Source organism: Eriocheir sinensis, unplaced genomic scaffold (genome assembly GCF_024679095.1).
Source record: "Eriocheir sinensis breed Jianghai 21 unplaced genomic scaffold, ASM2467909v1 Scaffold147, whole genome shotgun sequence".
Classification (NCBI taxonomy): Eukaryota; Metazoa; Arthropoda; class Malacostraca; order Decapoda; family Varunidae; genus Eriocheir; species Eriocheir sinensis.
The window spans coordinates 229429-243430 of record NW_026110817.1 but is presented as its reverse complement, the minus strand read 5'-3'; the positions used below and the strand labels follow the sequence as shown (position 1 = coordinate 243430).

The 14002-nt window shown below is 44.3% G+C and overlaps 1 protein-coding gene across 1 annotated transcript in view; it reads right to left on the bottom strand.

Moving 5' to 3' along the window:
• LOC126990172 (semaphorin-2A-like) overlaps positions 1-14002 on the bottom strand; it is a gene marked incomplete at its 5' end in the record, with an annotated part of 55122 nt that overhangs the window by 27062 nt on the left and 14058 nt on the right. The window contains 3 exon segments of the mRNA XM_050848724.1: positions 1207-1311; positions 1613-1675; positions 3280-3331. Coding sequence (XP_050704681.1) covers positions 1207-1311; positions 1613-1675; positions 3280-3331 — 220 coding nt within the window.

The window sequence follows — 14002 nt, the reverse complement described above, 5'->3', positions numbered from 1 at the left end:
ACTACTACGGCTGGGGTCACACATTCACGATCATGCACTCCAGACGCATCGCATCCCGACGTTAGAAAGTGTCGCCATCCACGGTAGTCGCCATGCCTCTTCCCGCCCATCTTCAAGTAATTCCGGTGATCATTTGCGACACCACCATATCTCACCGATCGTCTCGGCGCGTCAGACCACGCGCCGAATGTTTTGGAAATTTCAAAAACAATCGGAGCCCTCTTCGACGGCTATCATCCGTCGATAATAAACCACAACAGCCGGATGTCCATCTCAGCAACCTCTCAACAACGTCGTTTTGACGTTGGTAATGGTCGGGATTTAAGAGGATCTACTTACGATGGACGTAACTGCGTCGGGCAGTGTCGTCACCCAACCGTTCGCATGCAGATGTGGCAACGGCGTCGCGCCGATCATCTGTGTGGAGGGGGGATGACGTGGCGAGCGTCGGGGTACTATATAAACAGAATGTTTGTTGATTTTTATGTGGGGGCCAACACCTTGTATACTCGCTCATCGAACAGGTTGTTGGTAACCCGGGAAAAGCTTCTGTACAGGTCTGGATCTTTAGCCAAAAATTCCCACATCAGATAGTTATAATGGCCAAGCATTGGTCTCCTTTTCCGGTAAGGCTTGACCCACACCCAACGTGCTTTTCTTTGCTTCTTCCATCGCCGTAGCTTTATCAACAGTCAGGTTAACTCTGGGTGTGTTGCAAATCAATCTGCAGGCGGTAGGGGAGGTAGGCAACCACGGCTTTATCCTCCATCATGCAGGCACTGTGGTTGGTGTTGACCCTCCTGTAGAACTGGACAAAGTAAGGTTCATGGTGGGCACCCCCCTTTCAACTTTCATCTGGACACAGATGAGGAGGTCTCAAGATGATTGCCAACTATCCTAATAACGTCCTACTAACGTCGTTATCACCTCCATATGGTTTTACGGCCGTCCTCTTCTGGTCGGTGTCAGTTAAGAGTTCAGACCACGTCAACAATCTTGGCCATCATGTCGGGAGACCATTGCTGCCCGTATATGACGGTCGGAACACCGTCTGCATCCATCGATATATCGTCTTAATACCTGGCATAACTCCTTTGCAACACCCATCACCACACCTAAGGTCACGCGGCCAGGATGATCGTAACGGGAGTCATGATCGTGAATGTGTGACAGAAGCCTGCTACTACTACTATTACTGCTACTCACGTATATGATCCAGTCTTTCGGGTTGTGGGCGTTGGTGCCGCAGATGTAGAGGCGATTGTTAGACATGGGCTGGATGACGCGGATGTGGTTGCGGCAGTCGTAGTGCTGTGGAAGAAAGGGCAGGGTGAGTGTGTGATGTGGCTCAGACGTAAATTTTTGTTAGCTTGACTGCTTTATAGTCCCTTATGATAGAGGTTAGCAAACTTTTTGACCTATTACCCCTCCTAATCACTCTGAAAGACTTGCGATCCCCTCCCCCCTCCCTCCCAAAGAAAGCATTTCCGACAGTCTGACTCTCTCTCTCTCTCTCTCTCTCTCTCTCTCTCTCTCTCTCTCTCTCTCTCTCTCTCTCTCTCTCTCTCTCTCTCTCTCTCTCTCTCTTTCTCTCTCTCTCTCTCTCTCTCACCTCGGACTTGCCGCGGGAAAGGCAGCTGGATACCCTCGTAGGCTCAAGGGTCATCGTGTCAGTCTGTAAAGAGGAAGAACACATCAGTTAATAAAACAAATCTTGCATACAGTCAATAAACAATACATGAATGTTCGAAGCTCTGTTCATGCTAATTTGATGAAGATCAGCTCACGACAGCTCAGCAACCGCCTAAACGATTTAGCATTTCCCAGCAACTGATTATGGCCTAGCATTTAAAATACATGTTCATATTGCCCAGCAACCCAAAAATGATTCAATTTCTCATTGCATCTAACAGTATGATCTAGTGTCACCTGCATCCACCAATATGACATTTTATCCAGCAATCACCAAAATGCAGGGCGTACTACTGTGGAGTGGGGCGGGGGCGGTCCACCACGGATGACAGTCATTGGGGAGGGAGCCACGTGGATACTTGGGGTTTCCAAATACTCGGTGGCTGGATAGTCCGGATTTTACTGTATATCTAACGTACCATGCCTGTGCGCGGCATAGTAACCGTAAATTGATGTGTGGGAAGTCAAGACTGACATGGTCATATTGTAGTTAATAATCTTTTGCACAATAAATAATGCCACCAAAAGGCTCAAATGACCCCCCCCCCCCCCCCAAAAAAAAAAAAAAAAAAAAACTATCAAATGGGAGAAAAGTAACACCAAAATTTGGAAGTGGCAATAAAACAAATAAATACCCAGGAAACTTTGAAGTTCTGGAGGGTCCTCTAACGAATGCTTACAAGGATGTATCAATATCCTTAACTGTGCCTACAGTTCTGCCCAGTTCTGCTGGCGGGCATCGCTTCTGCAGCACTCCAGCCACCCCCTTCGAGATGAAGGGGTCCGTAAACTTGCCGGGCAATCGTCAAAGACAGCAGGTTCACCCAAACCATCTTGCCGCTTGGTCAGGCACCCCAGCAGAATTAGATCAGACTGGGCTCACGCCGTAACCCAAACTTCTACTTCTTCGTTTGTTTTGGGGTAAATATGCTCAGTTTACAGGGAGAGGTTGCAAGCCTCTCCCAACCAAAATTAGGTGCTGGACTGATTGTTAGCCGTGGGCAGGGTGCCAGGGACACAGGACCCCTGAGAGGATAAATCCTCTGGACACTCATAAAGAAAGAAGCATTAATAAGACGGAGAGAAAAAAAGAGAAGCAGCTTGGGGAGGTTGAGGACGCTGCTCTCCTCATCCATATAGATCAGCCTCTACTATTCGCGCATGCAATTACTTTCATTTTCCAGCAACCACTAATACAATTTAATCTCTCCCAGCATCCACAATACATTTAACCTATCCATCCTTTCCCTACCTTTCACTATCCGCCAATAAAATTTAGCCTTTCTCAGCATCTGCTAATATGATTCAGCCATAACAACATTCATCAATAGAAATTAGCATTTTGCACCATCCCCGGTATATAGTTTTAATATTTCAGAGGCATCCACCAATAATATTTAAGATTTAGCTTTTCTCAGCATCCATCGATTTGATCTGTCTTTATCCAGTATTCACCAATAAGATTAAGTCTCTCAGCAACTACCACTAAGATATAGCCTTTGCCAACATTCTCCAATATGATTTTTGGCCCCTTATTTGCCCTAAATACTCTAATCCCTTCAAATTCCTCCCGTCCCCGTCACTTACCTCACAGTTGGTCTGCGTCACGTTGTTCATGTTCACTCTCAACACCTTATCCCTGGAAAGAAAAAAAGAACGCGGTTAGAAACAGGGTTTACTTTGTTCTCATCTTTATTTGCTCTTGGCCATTTGTACTACTGGAGGCTCAGAAAAATAGTTGACTAAGGAGATCGAGAGATAGGGAAGACAGGAGTGAGCAAAAATAGAGGAGGAGGAGGAGGAGGAAAGAGGAGGGGGGAACGAAGACATTAATAAAAAAAAATATAAAGAGAGGAAAGGGAGGAGGAAAACATGGAAACATGGACTAGCAGGCAGCAGAAAGCCTGATGGGTCATTACAAGGCTGCCTGCTTTCAGTGATTTAATCAATCCGTCAGCCACATGCAGGAGTGGCTTGCGAGAAGGATTAAAACACTTGTGTATCTACTCTTGGATACATTCAGTTCACTCACGAGGCAGCAAAGTGTCGATTAATGCGTTTCTTGAAGGAGTTGATTGTCTCTGCGCTAACTACTTCTGCAGGAAGGCTGTTCCAGTGGCGAACAACTCTATTCGAGAAATAACTCCTGCCGATGTCGGTATTGGATCGCTTTGCTTGAATTGTTTTTCAAATGGAGGAGAAAGGAAAAAGGAAGGATGCGTGCTATATTTTGTCTAGTTGGTGATGAACAACTTATTAGTTTTCCAACCCATACTTTACGAAACAGCCTAAATCTCTCATTTACTAAACTTCCTGGACTTATTAAAACTAGCGTTGATACCAACATTGGTTTTCTGATTATGCTTAAATATTGCAGTTCAGTTGAATTAATTATGCCAACTGTCTTCTCACATCAGGTTTACATGAATCTCGAGTTACTTGGTACAGATATTTCATCTTTATTTGGAGGAACAATAGCTGAAATCTCGTTACTAACGAGTCCCAATCAACTCGAACTTCATGTAAATCTTCCGTGACAAGACATTTGGCATGAATAAATTCAAGTAAACTCAATGTTTAGAAACTTCAATCAAAGGAACCAAGGGTGGTATCAGTACTAGCTTTAATAAGTGCTCTGTACCGGAATGAATAAATTCAACTGAATTGCAATATTTAAGAAATAAACAAACTACCTCCCAGTTCTGGTCCTTCACGCATTCAGGTGTTAGTTGGGATAACTACTTCCATGCTCGTAGAACTGTGGAGGACGTTCATAGGGCTGTGAAGAGGAATTATACTAATCACTTGAAAGATATCATCGTTGGTACATCACGAGCTCGTAAATGGTGGACTTCATGACATTCATGACGCAGAACTTTCCCCCATCAGTAAACCAGATGGGACCTTTGCCTCTTATCCTTCAGAGAGAGCAGAATTTTCAAACTTTTTTTTCAAGCAGATAGAATAATGAGGAGGTTGGTCTACTTCATTCTTGTTTTCCTAAACCTTCCCTAACATCATTTATATTTAAGTCTCCGGAGCTTCATAAGTTGTTGCTTGACCACTACTCCAATGATGGCATAAATCCTTGTTTTTTTTCACTTTTTTTTAAATGTTGCCAAACTTTTATCCCTTATGTTAGCAGTTATTTTTCTCTTTTAATTAAAAAAAAATTCTTGCTTGCTGGCGTACAGCAAATGTTACACCAATCTGTAAAGGATCTTCAGCTATCAACTCACCCAAAGAGTGCAGGCCAATATCCATTACGCTAGTGACTAGTCCTACCAAAAAAAGTTTGTGAGCGACTACTGTTTCTTGAATTTTAATAGCTTGTTACCAGATGTTCATTTTGGTTTTAAGATGAAATTGGGTACCTGTAATGCACTCTTGAAGTTTGTGAAGCTGCTTCAAGCTTCTCTAGATGATGGCTCGGAGACTAGGGTTGTTTCTCTTGATTTATTCTCTGCATTTCTTTTAGTTAACCATAAAGCATTACTTTTTATACTTTTGTCAGTAGGTATAAATGGCTCATCTTACAATAACTTGTCTGTTTTTTCTTTATCTGACAGGCACAAGGGCGTTGCCATTGATAGATATTTCATTAGCTTTACTGAAGTTCCTATCTTGAAAGGGAAAGAGAACCACTAATACTGCAACAATCACAGTGGTATTATGCTCCTCAGTGTGCCAGGCACAGTGCTTATCCATCTATGGCTGATGTGGGTTCGCAATCAGCTGTTGAAGCTCTGCGGACCTGAACAGTCCAGATTGACGCCTGGTAAGTCGACAATTGACCGTATCCTAGCACTTCGAGTGCTGCTGAAGTGTTTACGTGAGTTTCAACAGGGGGTAACTTGCAGCCTATGTGGATCTCAAGAAGGCGTTTAATTCAATGGGCGCCTGCAAGGACCGTTGGTCTGTTGACTTGCCTGTAGCTACTCAGAATCTGAGTGCTGTGAAGTACGAGTGTGTGACTGAGGGTGTCCAGCTTCTTTCCCCTGAATGTGGTTATAACTATGGACTGTATAATTGCTCCATCGCTTTTCAACACTTGTATGGACTGGGTAGGCAGAGTACCAGAACAGAGTCTTTGTGAAGCATCTGTTGGCAATATCAAGGCCAATGACTTTGTCTTTGCAGATGAGCAGTAGTTCTGGTGGAGTCACTGGAGGTTCTGGTGATGGCTCTCGAGGCACTACACGAAGAGACAAAGCTCTTTAGACTCCAGCAGGTCTCCCGGGCCAAGACTAAGGTGTTTAGAAGCTAAACTATATATATATATATATATATATATATATATATATATATATATATATATATATATATATATATATATATATATATATATATATATATAGATATATAGATGGATAAATAAATAAAACAGTACAATCTGTTAATGCAGGTGGCGAGGACACTGATATCTTGTAAATTTTCATATACCTTGGTAGCGTAGTTTAGAGCAATGGCGGGTCCCGTCAAGAAGTCTTACGGCGGACGGTTTTATGGACTCGCTCACCACGACTATATGGTGTTGTCGATACCAGTGCAAAGAACGAAGATCCGGATCTTTCAAGACGCTTTTGCTCCCTGTCAGTGAAACATGGACAGTGAATAACGACTTTTAGATGCGGATTGATGCCTTTGGTAATAAGAGTTTACGTAGAATCATGGGATATCGCTGTAATGACTGTTTCAACCACCGATCACTCCGTGAGACTGATTTGAGGCCAACTGCCTCCAGAGTCCGTGAACGCCAACCCCGGCTATACGAGCATGTGGCACGTGACCCAGAAGCTGCCCCAGCTCAGGATGGGAGGAAGCGACGGGCTCCCATTGAGTGCTGAAGTCAAGTCTGCTCTCCCTGAAGGTCGTGTTCTTGGTCCACTCTCTTTATTTTTTGTACCAGTTCTTCTTCTTCTTCATCTTCATCATCATCATCTTCCTCCTCCTCCTCCTCCTTCGCTCCACCCACAACAGCTTCCAGAATTATACCTTCTCGTTCCTCACCATCCCAGCAAGTTTCTTCCTTCTTCTCAACGCGTTAGCGGCTCAAACTCAGCCTATTCGCCAAATATGCCATAGTTTACGATTCAGTGTAATAATAATAATAATAATATACGGTTTATTCAAGTATACGGCAGCCGTCAGGCTGAAAATTTACATTTTATAAATACATTTAAGTAAATTTCGCTAACGAGAACAAGTACACAAAGAGAAGGGGGATATGTGTGTGTGTGTGTGTGTGTGTGTGTGTGTGTGTGTGTGTGTGTGTGTGTGTGTGTGTGTGTGTGTGTTGAAGATTGGTAGCTTTCATTCCTTTCGTTTTGGACTAAAAGTGAAAGAGAAATAGGAGGAGGAGGAGGAGGAGGAGGACGACGACGAGGACGAGCACAGGATGAGACAAACATGATTGATACATTAGTTAACTCTGCCTGGCATCTGATCCACATTTGCAAGGAGTCATCAGTCATCAGTTAGTCCGCATCCCGGCGCATAAAAGTTGGTGCACTCCCGCTATGCATTAGTTGATTAAAGGGAGGCAGAGAGGGAAGGACGTCGCGACTTTGGAAGTCCTGGAGGCTACATCATTACTCTCAGGGATAGGAAAGGAGAGCTTGTTTATGCACTACAGTCTGTGTGTGTGTGTGTGTGTGTGTGTGTGTGTTATACTTCCTTTCATTTTTCTCCCTTTCCCTCCAAACTTAACCTTGATACCGTTCATGTCGCTTCTTTATATATAGATAATTAAATACCAGACTGTCCTTTCTTCCTTCGTCACTTCCTTACATTCCTCCTTTCTTTTTTTATACTTTCTTTTCATCTATCTACATATTTCCTTTCTTCCTCCCTACATTTCTGCCATTGCCTCCTTTCCACCCTACCTTGCTTCCTTTCTACCCTCTTAGTATGGGATGCGGGGTGGAGGCAGTGTTACCAGCCACACACCATCGCGTGGCCACCACCTATGAAACAGGTGCTCGGTTCCTTTCCAAGAGCCCACACAACACTGACTTGGTATCAAAATGCACCTCACGAACTTTTGTCCCCCCCAGCATCTCTCTCTCTCTCTCTCTCTCTCTCTCTCTCTCTCTCTCTCTCTCTCTCTCTCTCTCTCTCTCTCTCTCTCTCTCTCTCTCTCTCTCTCTCTCTCTCTCTCTCTCTCTCTCTCCATAAGTCTTGCGATGTTGTAATATTTCTCTATCTCCTTTATTTTTATCATTATTATTATTATTATTATTATTATTATTATTATTATTATTATTATTACTATTATTATTATTATTATTATTATTATTATTATTATTATTACTATTATTATTATTATTATTGATGTTGTTTTGCTGTTATTATGAGTATTATTATTATCATTACTAGTACTGTATTAATATTAGTAGTATCATTATTATTATTATCATCATGCCCACTGTTTCAATTCCCTTTTTCCCCTTCTTATTCCCTTATTTTCCTCCTCTCGTCCCTTCCTGCCTTACTTCCTTCTCATTTCTTTCCTGACATTTTTCCTTTCCCTCTTTCCTTCCCTTGTGTGCCTTCTTTTCTCCATCTCCTGTTTTTTTTTTCTACCGTCCTTTTTCCTTTTCTCCTTGCCTGCCTCTTCCTCCCTCTCTCCCTCCTCTCTGTCAATGCGTTTGCGCCTCTGGGAACTCTTTTACTTCATTATTCTAGTGATGTTGATATGGTTTTCTTTTCGTGTTCTTTTCGTCTTTCCCCTTATACCCCTATCTCAAATACTTCGGAGCTTACACATCTACATTTGTTAGGATTATCGTTGAGGTATGAGGTATCTGTCAAGGGTAGTTCTATGAGTTTGGTGTAGTTTGACGACATATGCAAAGGGAATGTGAAAAAAAGCTCGCGAGAACCCGACTAAACTCCTTTGTGGACTTTTTATATATTTGTTGAGAGTCTAAAGTGTCTGTATTATAAGACATTTCGCCGCCCAAGAACACATATTTGACAAGGCTTTCGTAGGAGTCGTGGGCATATCCAGGAGTAGTTTTATGACCCTGGTGGTAGTTCGACCTTTCTTCTGCACCGTGAACCTAAAGAAACACTCATTAGAACCCGACTGACCCCCTCTTTGGCCTTTAGTAATAGCTGATGTGAGAAGCGAAAGTCTTATAATACCAACCTAAGGGACCGGCACCAACGCGACGTACTTGCATCCTTCTTCAAAATAGCTCGGTTTCCACGTTCCACCAAATCTGCGTCGATCTTTTCGCTTCTGGGAACTCTTTTGGTTCATCATTCTAGCGATGTTGATATATGGTTTTCTTCTCGTGTTCTTTTCGTCTTTTCCCTTATACCCCTAATATGTGTGCTCTTTTGCTTCATTTTTTTTTTTCATGTGTTAAAAGATTTGATTAAAGTTCTGAACCTGCTGCGTCCAACTTTGCGCCTTGGGTCTCTCTCTCTCTCTCTCTCTCTCTCTCTCTCTCTCTCTCTCTCTCTCTCTCTCTCTCTCTCTCTCTCTCTCTCTCTCTCTCTCTCTCTCTCTCTCTCTCTCTCTCTCTCTCTCTCTCTCTCTCTTTTAGGGGTCATCCCTCAGATTAGCAATACCAACTCCAATTCCCTTCTAAAATGACTCTTCCCTTTCTTCCTTTATGTCTTTCAATGATCTCTCTCTCTCTCTCTCTCTCTCTCTCTCTCTCTCTCTCTCTCTCTCTCTCTCTCTCTCTCTTTTCACCATAGACCCCAAGTTCGTTATCATTACTCTCCTGTTCACCCTGATGCTGTTGGTCCTCTTCCTCCTCCTCCTCCTATTCCACTTCCTCCTTACTCCTGCTACACCCCCCCAGATGGCTCATTCTTCGTCCCCTCCTTCTCTGCCTCATATTCTCAGCGGGTGGTAGGTTCAGCCTTTTCGGTGGTTCTCTTCATAGCATGCAGGTGGCGCTGACACATTTTTGCATATAATTGGGGGTGGAGAGAGAGAGAGAGAGGATGAAGGTGGGAGGGGGCGGTGTCAAGGGTTAGCGTATGGAACTGCGTCCAGGACTAGGGTTCGCGTCCCTCTCGCAGCCACAAGCTGGGATTTTACAGTCACCGCTAACTGGACTAAGACCACCTATATACATGCTGTCCTGAACACCACCTCATAAACCGGACTCTAGATTCTCTCTCTAAAAAGTGGATCGAAAATGAGCTCCGGGGGACATGAGCCAAGCAGGATGGCGCCCCCATTGCCCGCGTCAAAACAGGCTGGGGCCGACCATCAGGCCCCACCAAGAAAGCCAACCGGTGCCAGAGGCAGGACGAAAAAGATTTTCTTTTTTGCGTGTGTGTACAGTTCATCTTGATCTGTTAACGCTCTGAATTTGCCATTCTCAGCCAGGGCTCCACCCGGATGCGCTTTAGCACTCTCGTAACGGATGTATAGCCACGGCTGGAACTCACGCCCCCTGAAAGGCGGAACACAACCTCCGAGTGACACCCGGTACCCATTCCCTGCTAGGTAGACTAGGGCCACGGCTCAAAGAAGACTGCTCATACGTCTCCACTCTGCCCTGAAATTGAACCCGGAACCTCTAGGTTGTGAGGCGAGCGTGCCAATCACTGCACTACAGATCTGTGTGTGTGTGTGTGTGTGTGTGTGTGTGTGTGTGTGTGTGTGTGTGTGTTCACAGAGGGTAAAAATTCAGAATATTATTTACATTTTTAAATCACTTACGTCTCTCTCTCTCTCTCTCTCTCTCTCTCTCTCTCTCTCTCTCTCTCTCTCTCTCTCTCTCTCTCTCTCTCTCTCTCTCTCTCTCTCTCTCTCTCCACGATAACTATTGCAATCATCTCTTCTACGTCGTTGAGTCAGACCGTCACGCTGATTGACAGGTCACACACCTCGTCCCCCCTCCCCCCAGCCCCGCACGGCCACGAGAGAAGGGCGGGGATAAAGACGAGACGGCGAAGACAGACAGGTAGAGTGGTAGTTCCTGAATCATCTTCAAAATAATAACATGCAATACAACTTGGCGCAGTGGACGCATGTTAAAATAGTAAACAAGATTTTTTTTATGGGGGTCGTTCTTTCTTGATAGATGGACATGCAGAGACGCCGCCCGGGTATTTGTCGGTTGTTTGGAGGAAGTAGTCAGGAAGGTGTCTAACCCTACTAACCAAACGAAAGGATTTGTCTTGTCGGTTGTTTGGAGGAAGTAGTCAGGAAGGTGTCTAACCCCACTAACCAAACGAAAGGATTTGTCTTGTCGGTTGTTTGGAGGAAGTAGTCAGGAAGGTGTCTAACCCTACTAACCAAACGAAAGGATATGTCTTGTCGGTTGTTTGGAGGAAGTAGTCAGGAAGGTGTCTAACCCCACTAACCAAACGAAAGGATTTGTCTTGTCGGTTGTTTGGAGGAAGTAGTCAGGAAGGTGTCTAACCCTACTAACCAAACGAAAGGATATGTCTTTTGTCGGTTGGTAGTCGGTCAAGAGTGCGTCTCATCCGACGGGAGTGCGTCTTACCCGACGAGTGGATTTAACTATACAGGAATTTAATCCAACTTGACGCGCCAGTGCAGTCGAGGATTCTCTGTCTAGAAATATATTTGTTGGAGCAGTGGCAGAAATTCCCCTGGTATTGAAAATTTCACCCTTAATGAACTAGCAACCATCCAGTGTCAACATGGCATTTGGTGTAAGGTTATTATACGCTCTGGAGCCAGGTTATTATTCCTTGGTCACAATTTTTCTTGTCACGGTACGAAGTCTTATGCCGCTACTGGCTCCGTAAAAAGTAGTCTGTGGCACAATTTCTGATACATCATTGTTATGTACCACCCAACACTGTCACCACCTCCGTCACCTAAATCTTTACCTCCCCCGCTAACACCACCCACCTCCGATACCTTCAACTTCATTACCGCCTCCACAATACCATCCACCACCACCACCTCCGTTTTCTCTGCTCTTACTCAAACCCTTTAGAGTTTAGAGTGAACTGTTTCCTCGGTGCATGCATGGTGTTGCTCTCTCCCTCTTTATCCTTTCCATGTCTTCATATTAAACACACACACACACACACACACACACACACACACACACACACATGCACACACAACTAAGCCATTACTGTATGTTGGCAATCTTCTCTTTCAGTCCTTCCCCCGCTCTCCAAATCCTTCATCATTCCCAAGACGTTATACACTTATGCCATTTTCTTGGTAAGGGAAAAGGTAAAGTTATGGGCATAGTGTACAGCTTCGCGTGCCCTCGGTGCTCATCTTCGTCCCATTGGCACCTGACTACAGTCTGTTTCACCAAGACATTACAGGCGGCCACGCCTCCTCTTTTTCTCTCTTGATTTTGACTAGCTCTATGGCAGCCAAACACCGGGCAGAACCCGTCAGTTTGCTTCCGCCTTTGCCGCTGGCGTCACGACTCTGTTCCATGTTCTAAGTTTTCTAATACTATTTGGAATACTGCAAGGCCTACTTGTGTTTACTTAATAGCATTGCCATCCTTGAGTCATTATCTATAACATTAATTCTTTAACAAAAGACGACTATTTTTTTGTCGTAGATATCATGTGATGAATGAAGATTTTTTTTATACGATAAAAGCAAGTTTATGATTCTATCTGTATTCAAGTTAACAGTGTACTTATATGGTTATGTTTTCTGTCTCAACATAATTTTTGACAGTTTAGGCATTGTAGATGTTCAATGGTGAAACTGCGTTAAGTTAATATTTCATGGTGATTTTGAGGTGTTAAAATTTTTTTCTATGCATCACTTAGCACCGCCAGGCAGTGTGAGCGCAGAGCAAGCTTCCTGGGCCAAGCAGACAACTTTTCCAGCGCGGTGATTGGCTGCCACTTGGCCAGTCAAAATTGAAGAGCATGAGGGGGTGTGGCCGCCTGTAACATCTTGGTGAAACAGACTATAGCTAAGTAGAAATGACACCTCCTGTGGCTTCCCCCCTCTCCACTTTGCAGCCTTTCCATGACTCAATACGTAAATGGGTCCTTGGTGCACACGGCAGATCTTGTCTCGTTCTGGGGGCGTCACCAGGAGTCCCAGACAAGGGTGTAGCGCTGTGGTTTAATTAACGTTCCCGCCTTGGTCTAGTGTGGAGGGCAGTTCAGTGTGTGTGTGTGTGTGTGTGTGTGTGTGTGTGTGTGTGTGTGTGTGTGTGTGTGTGTGTGTGTGTGAGAGAGAGAGAGAGAGAGAGAGAGAGACAGGCAGACAGGCTGAGAAAGACAGAGACAAACAGACAAACAGATACACGTAGAGAGTAGAGACAGGCATATATAATAATACAAGGTAATTCACTTTCTAATTTGTTTTTGGTTTATACGAATAATTTCCTCGTCCTCCTCCTCCTCCTGCTGCTGTTGGCGCTGCTGCTGGTGCTGCTGCTGCTACTGCTGCTGCTACTGCTCCTCTTCCTCCTCCTCCTCCTCCTCCTCCTCCTCCTCCTATTCCTCCTCCTCCTCCTCCTCCTCTTCCTCCTCCTCCTCCTCCTCAGCGGGCAGCCAGTTCCCGCCACATGTATCCTTAAAGACACGTTGTCATATCGAGTTGGCACAACCACCGGACTCCACACAGAGTCTTCTAGTAGTCCCAGAGAGCATGAATAAGAAGTAAATAAATTGAAATAAATCAATAAAACAATACAAACGATAAAAATATCAATTACCAATTCATTTCCAAAATCGCCTACCCGGTTCCATAGACTTCCAAGCGATGTACGAAAGATGATTCGGAAATTGTATGGCTTAAAGAGTAATCAAATGTAACACACACACACACACACACACACACACACACACACACACACACACACACGGGGTCCCTAGGGTATCATCAGTCTGGATCAGTGATACCTATATCAACAATCTCTCTCTCTCTCTCTCTCTCTCTCTCTCTCTCTCTCTCTCTCTCTCTCTCTCTCTCTCTCTCTCGCGCTTTTTCTCAAGGGTAAGGTAAGCCTAGTCAGTAATAAAAGTTGTATTAACAGAGGAAAACAAAAAGGAGTAAGAAGAGGAGGAGGAGGAGGAGGAGGAGGAGGAGGTGGAGGAGGAGGAGGAGGACACGACATGGGAGGAATACGTACTATAAAAGATAGTTACTTTCCTCCCTTGAGAAATAACCATTATTTTTGTAGTAGTAGTAGTAATAGGAGGAGGAGGAGGAGTAGAAGTGGTAGCAGTAGCAGCAGCAGCAGCAGCAGTAGCAGTAGTAGTAGCAGATGTAGTATAAGTGGTGGTGATGATGGCGGTGATGAGGGTGGTGGTGAGGATAAGTGTAGGTGGTGGTTGTGGTGGTAATATAGTATTTCCATTTGAAACT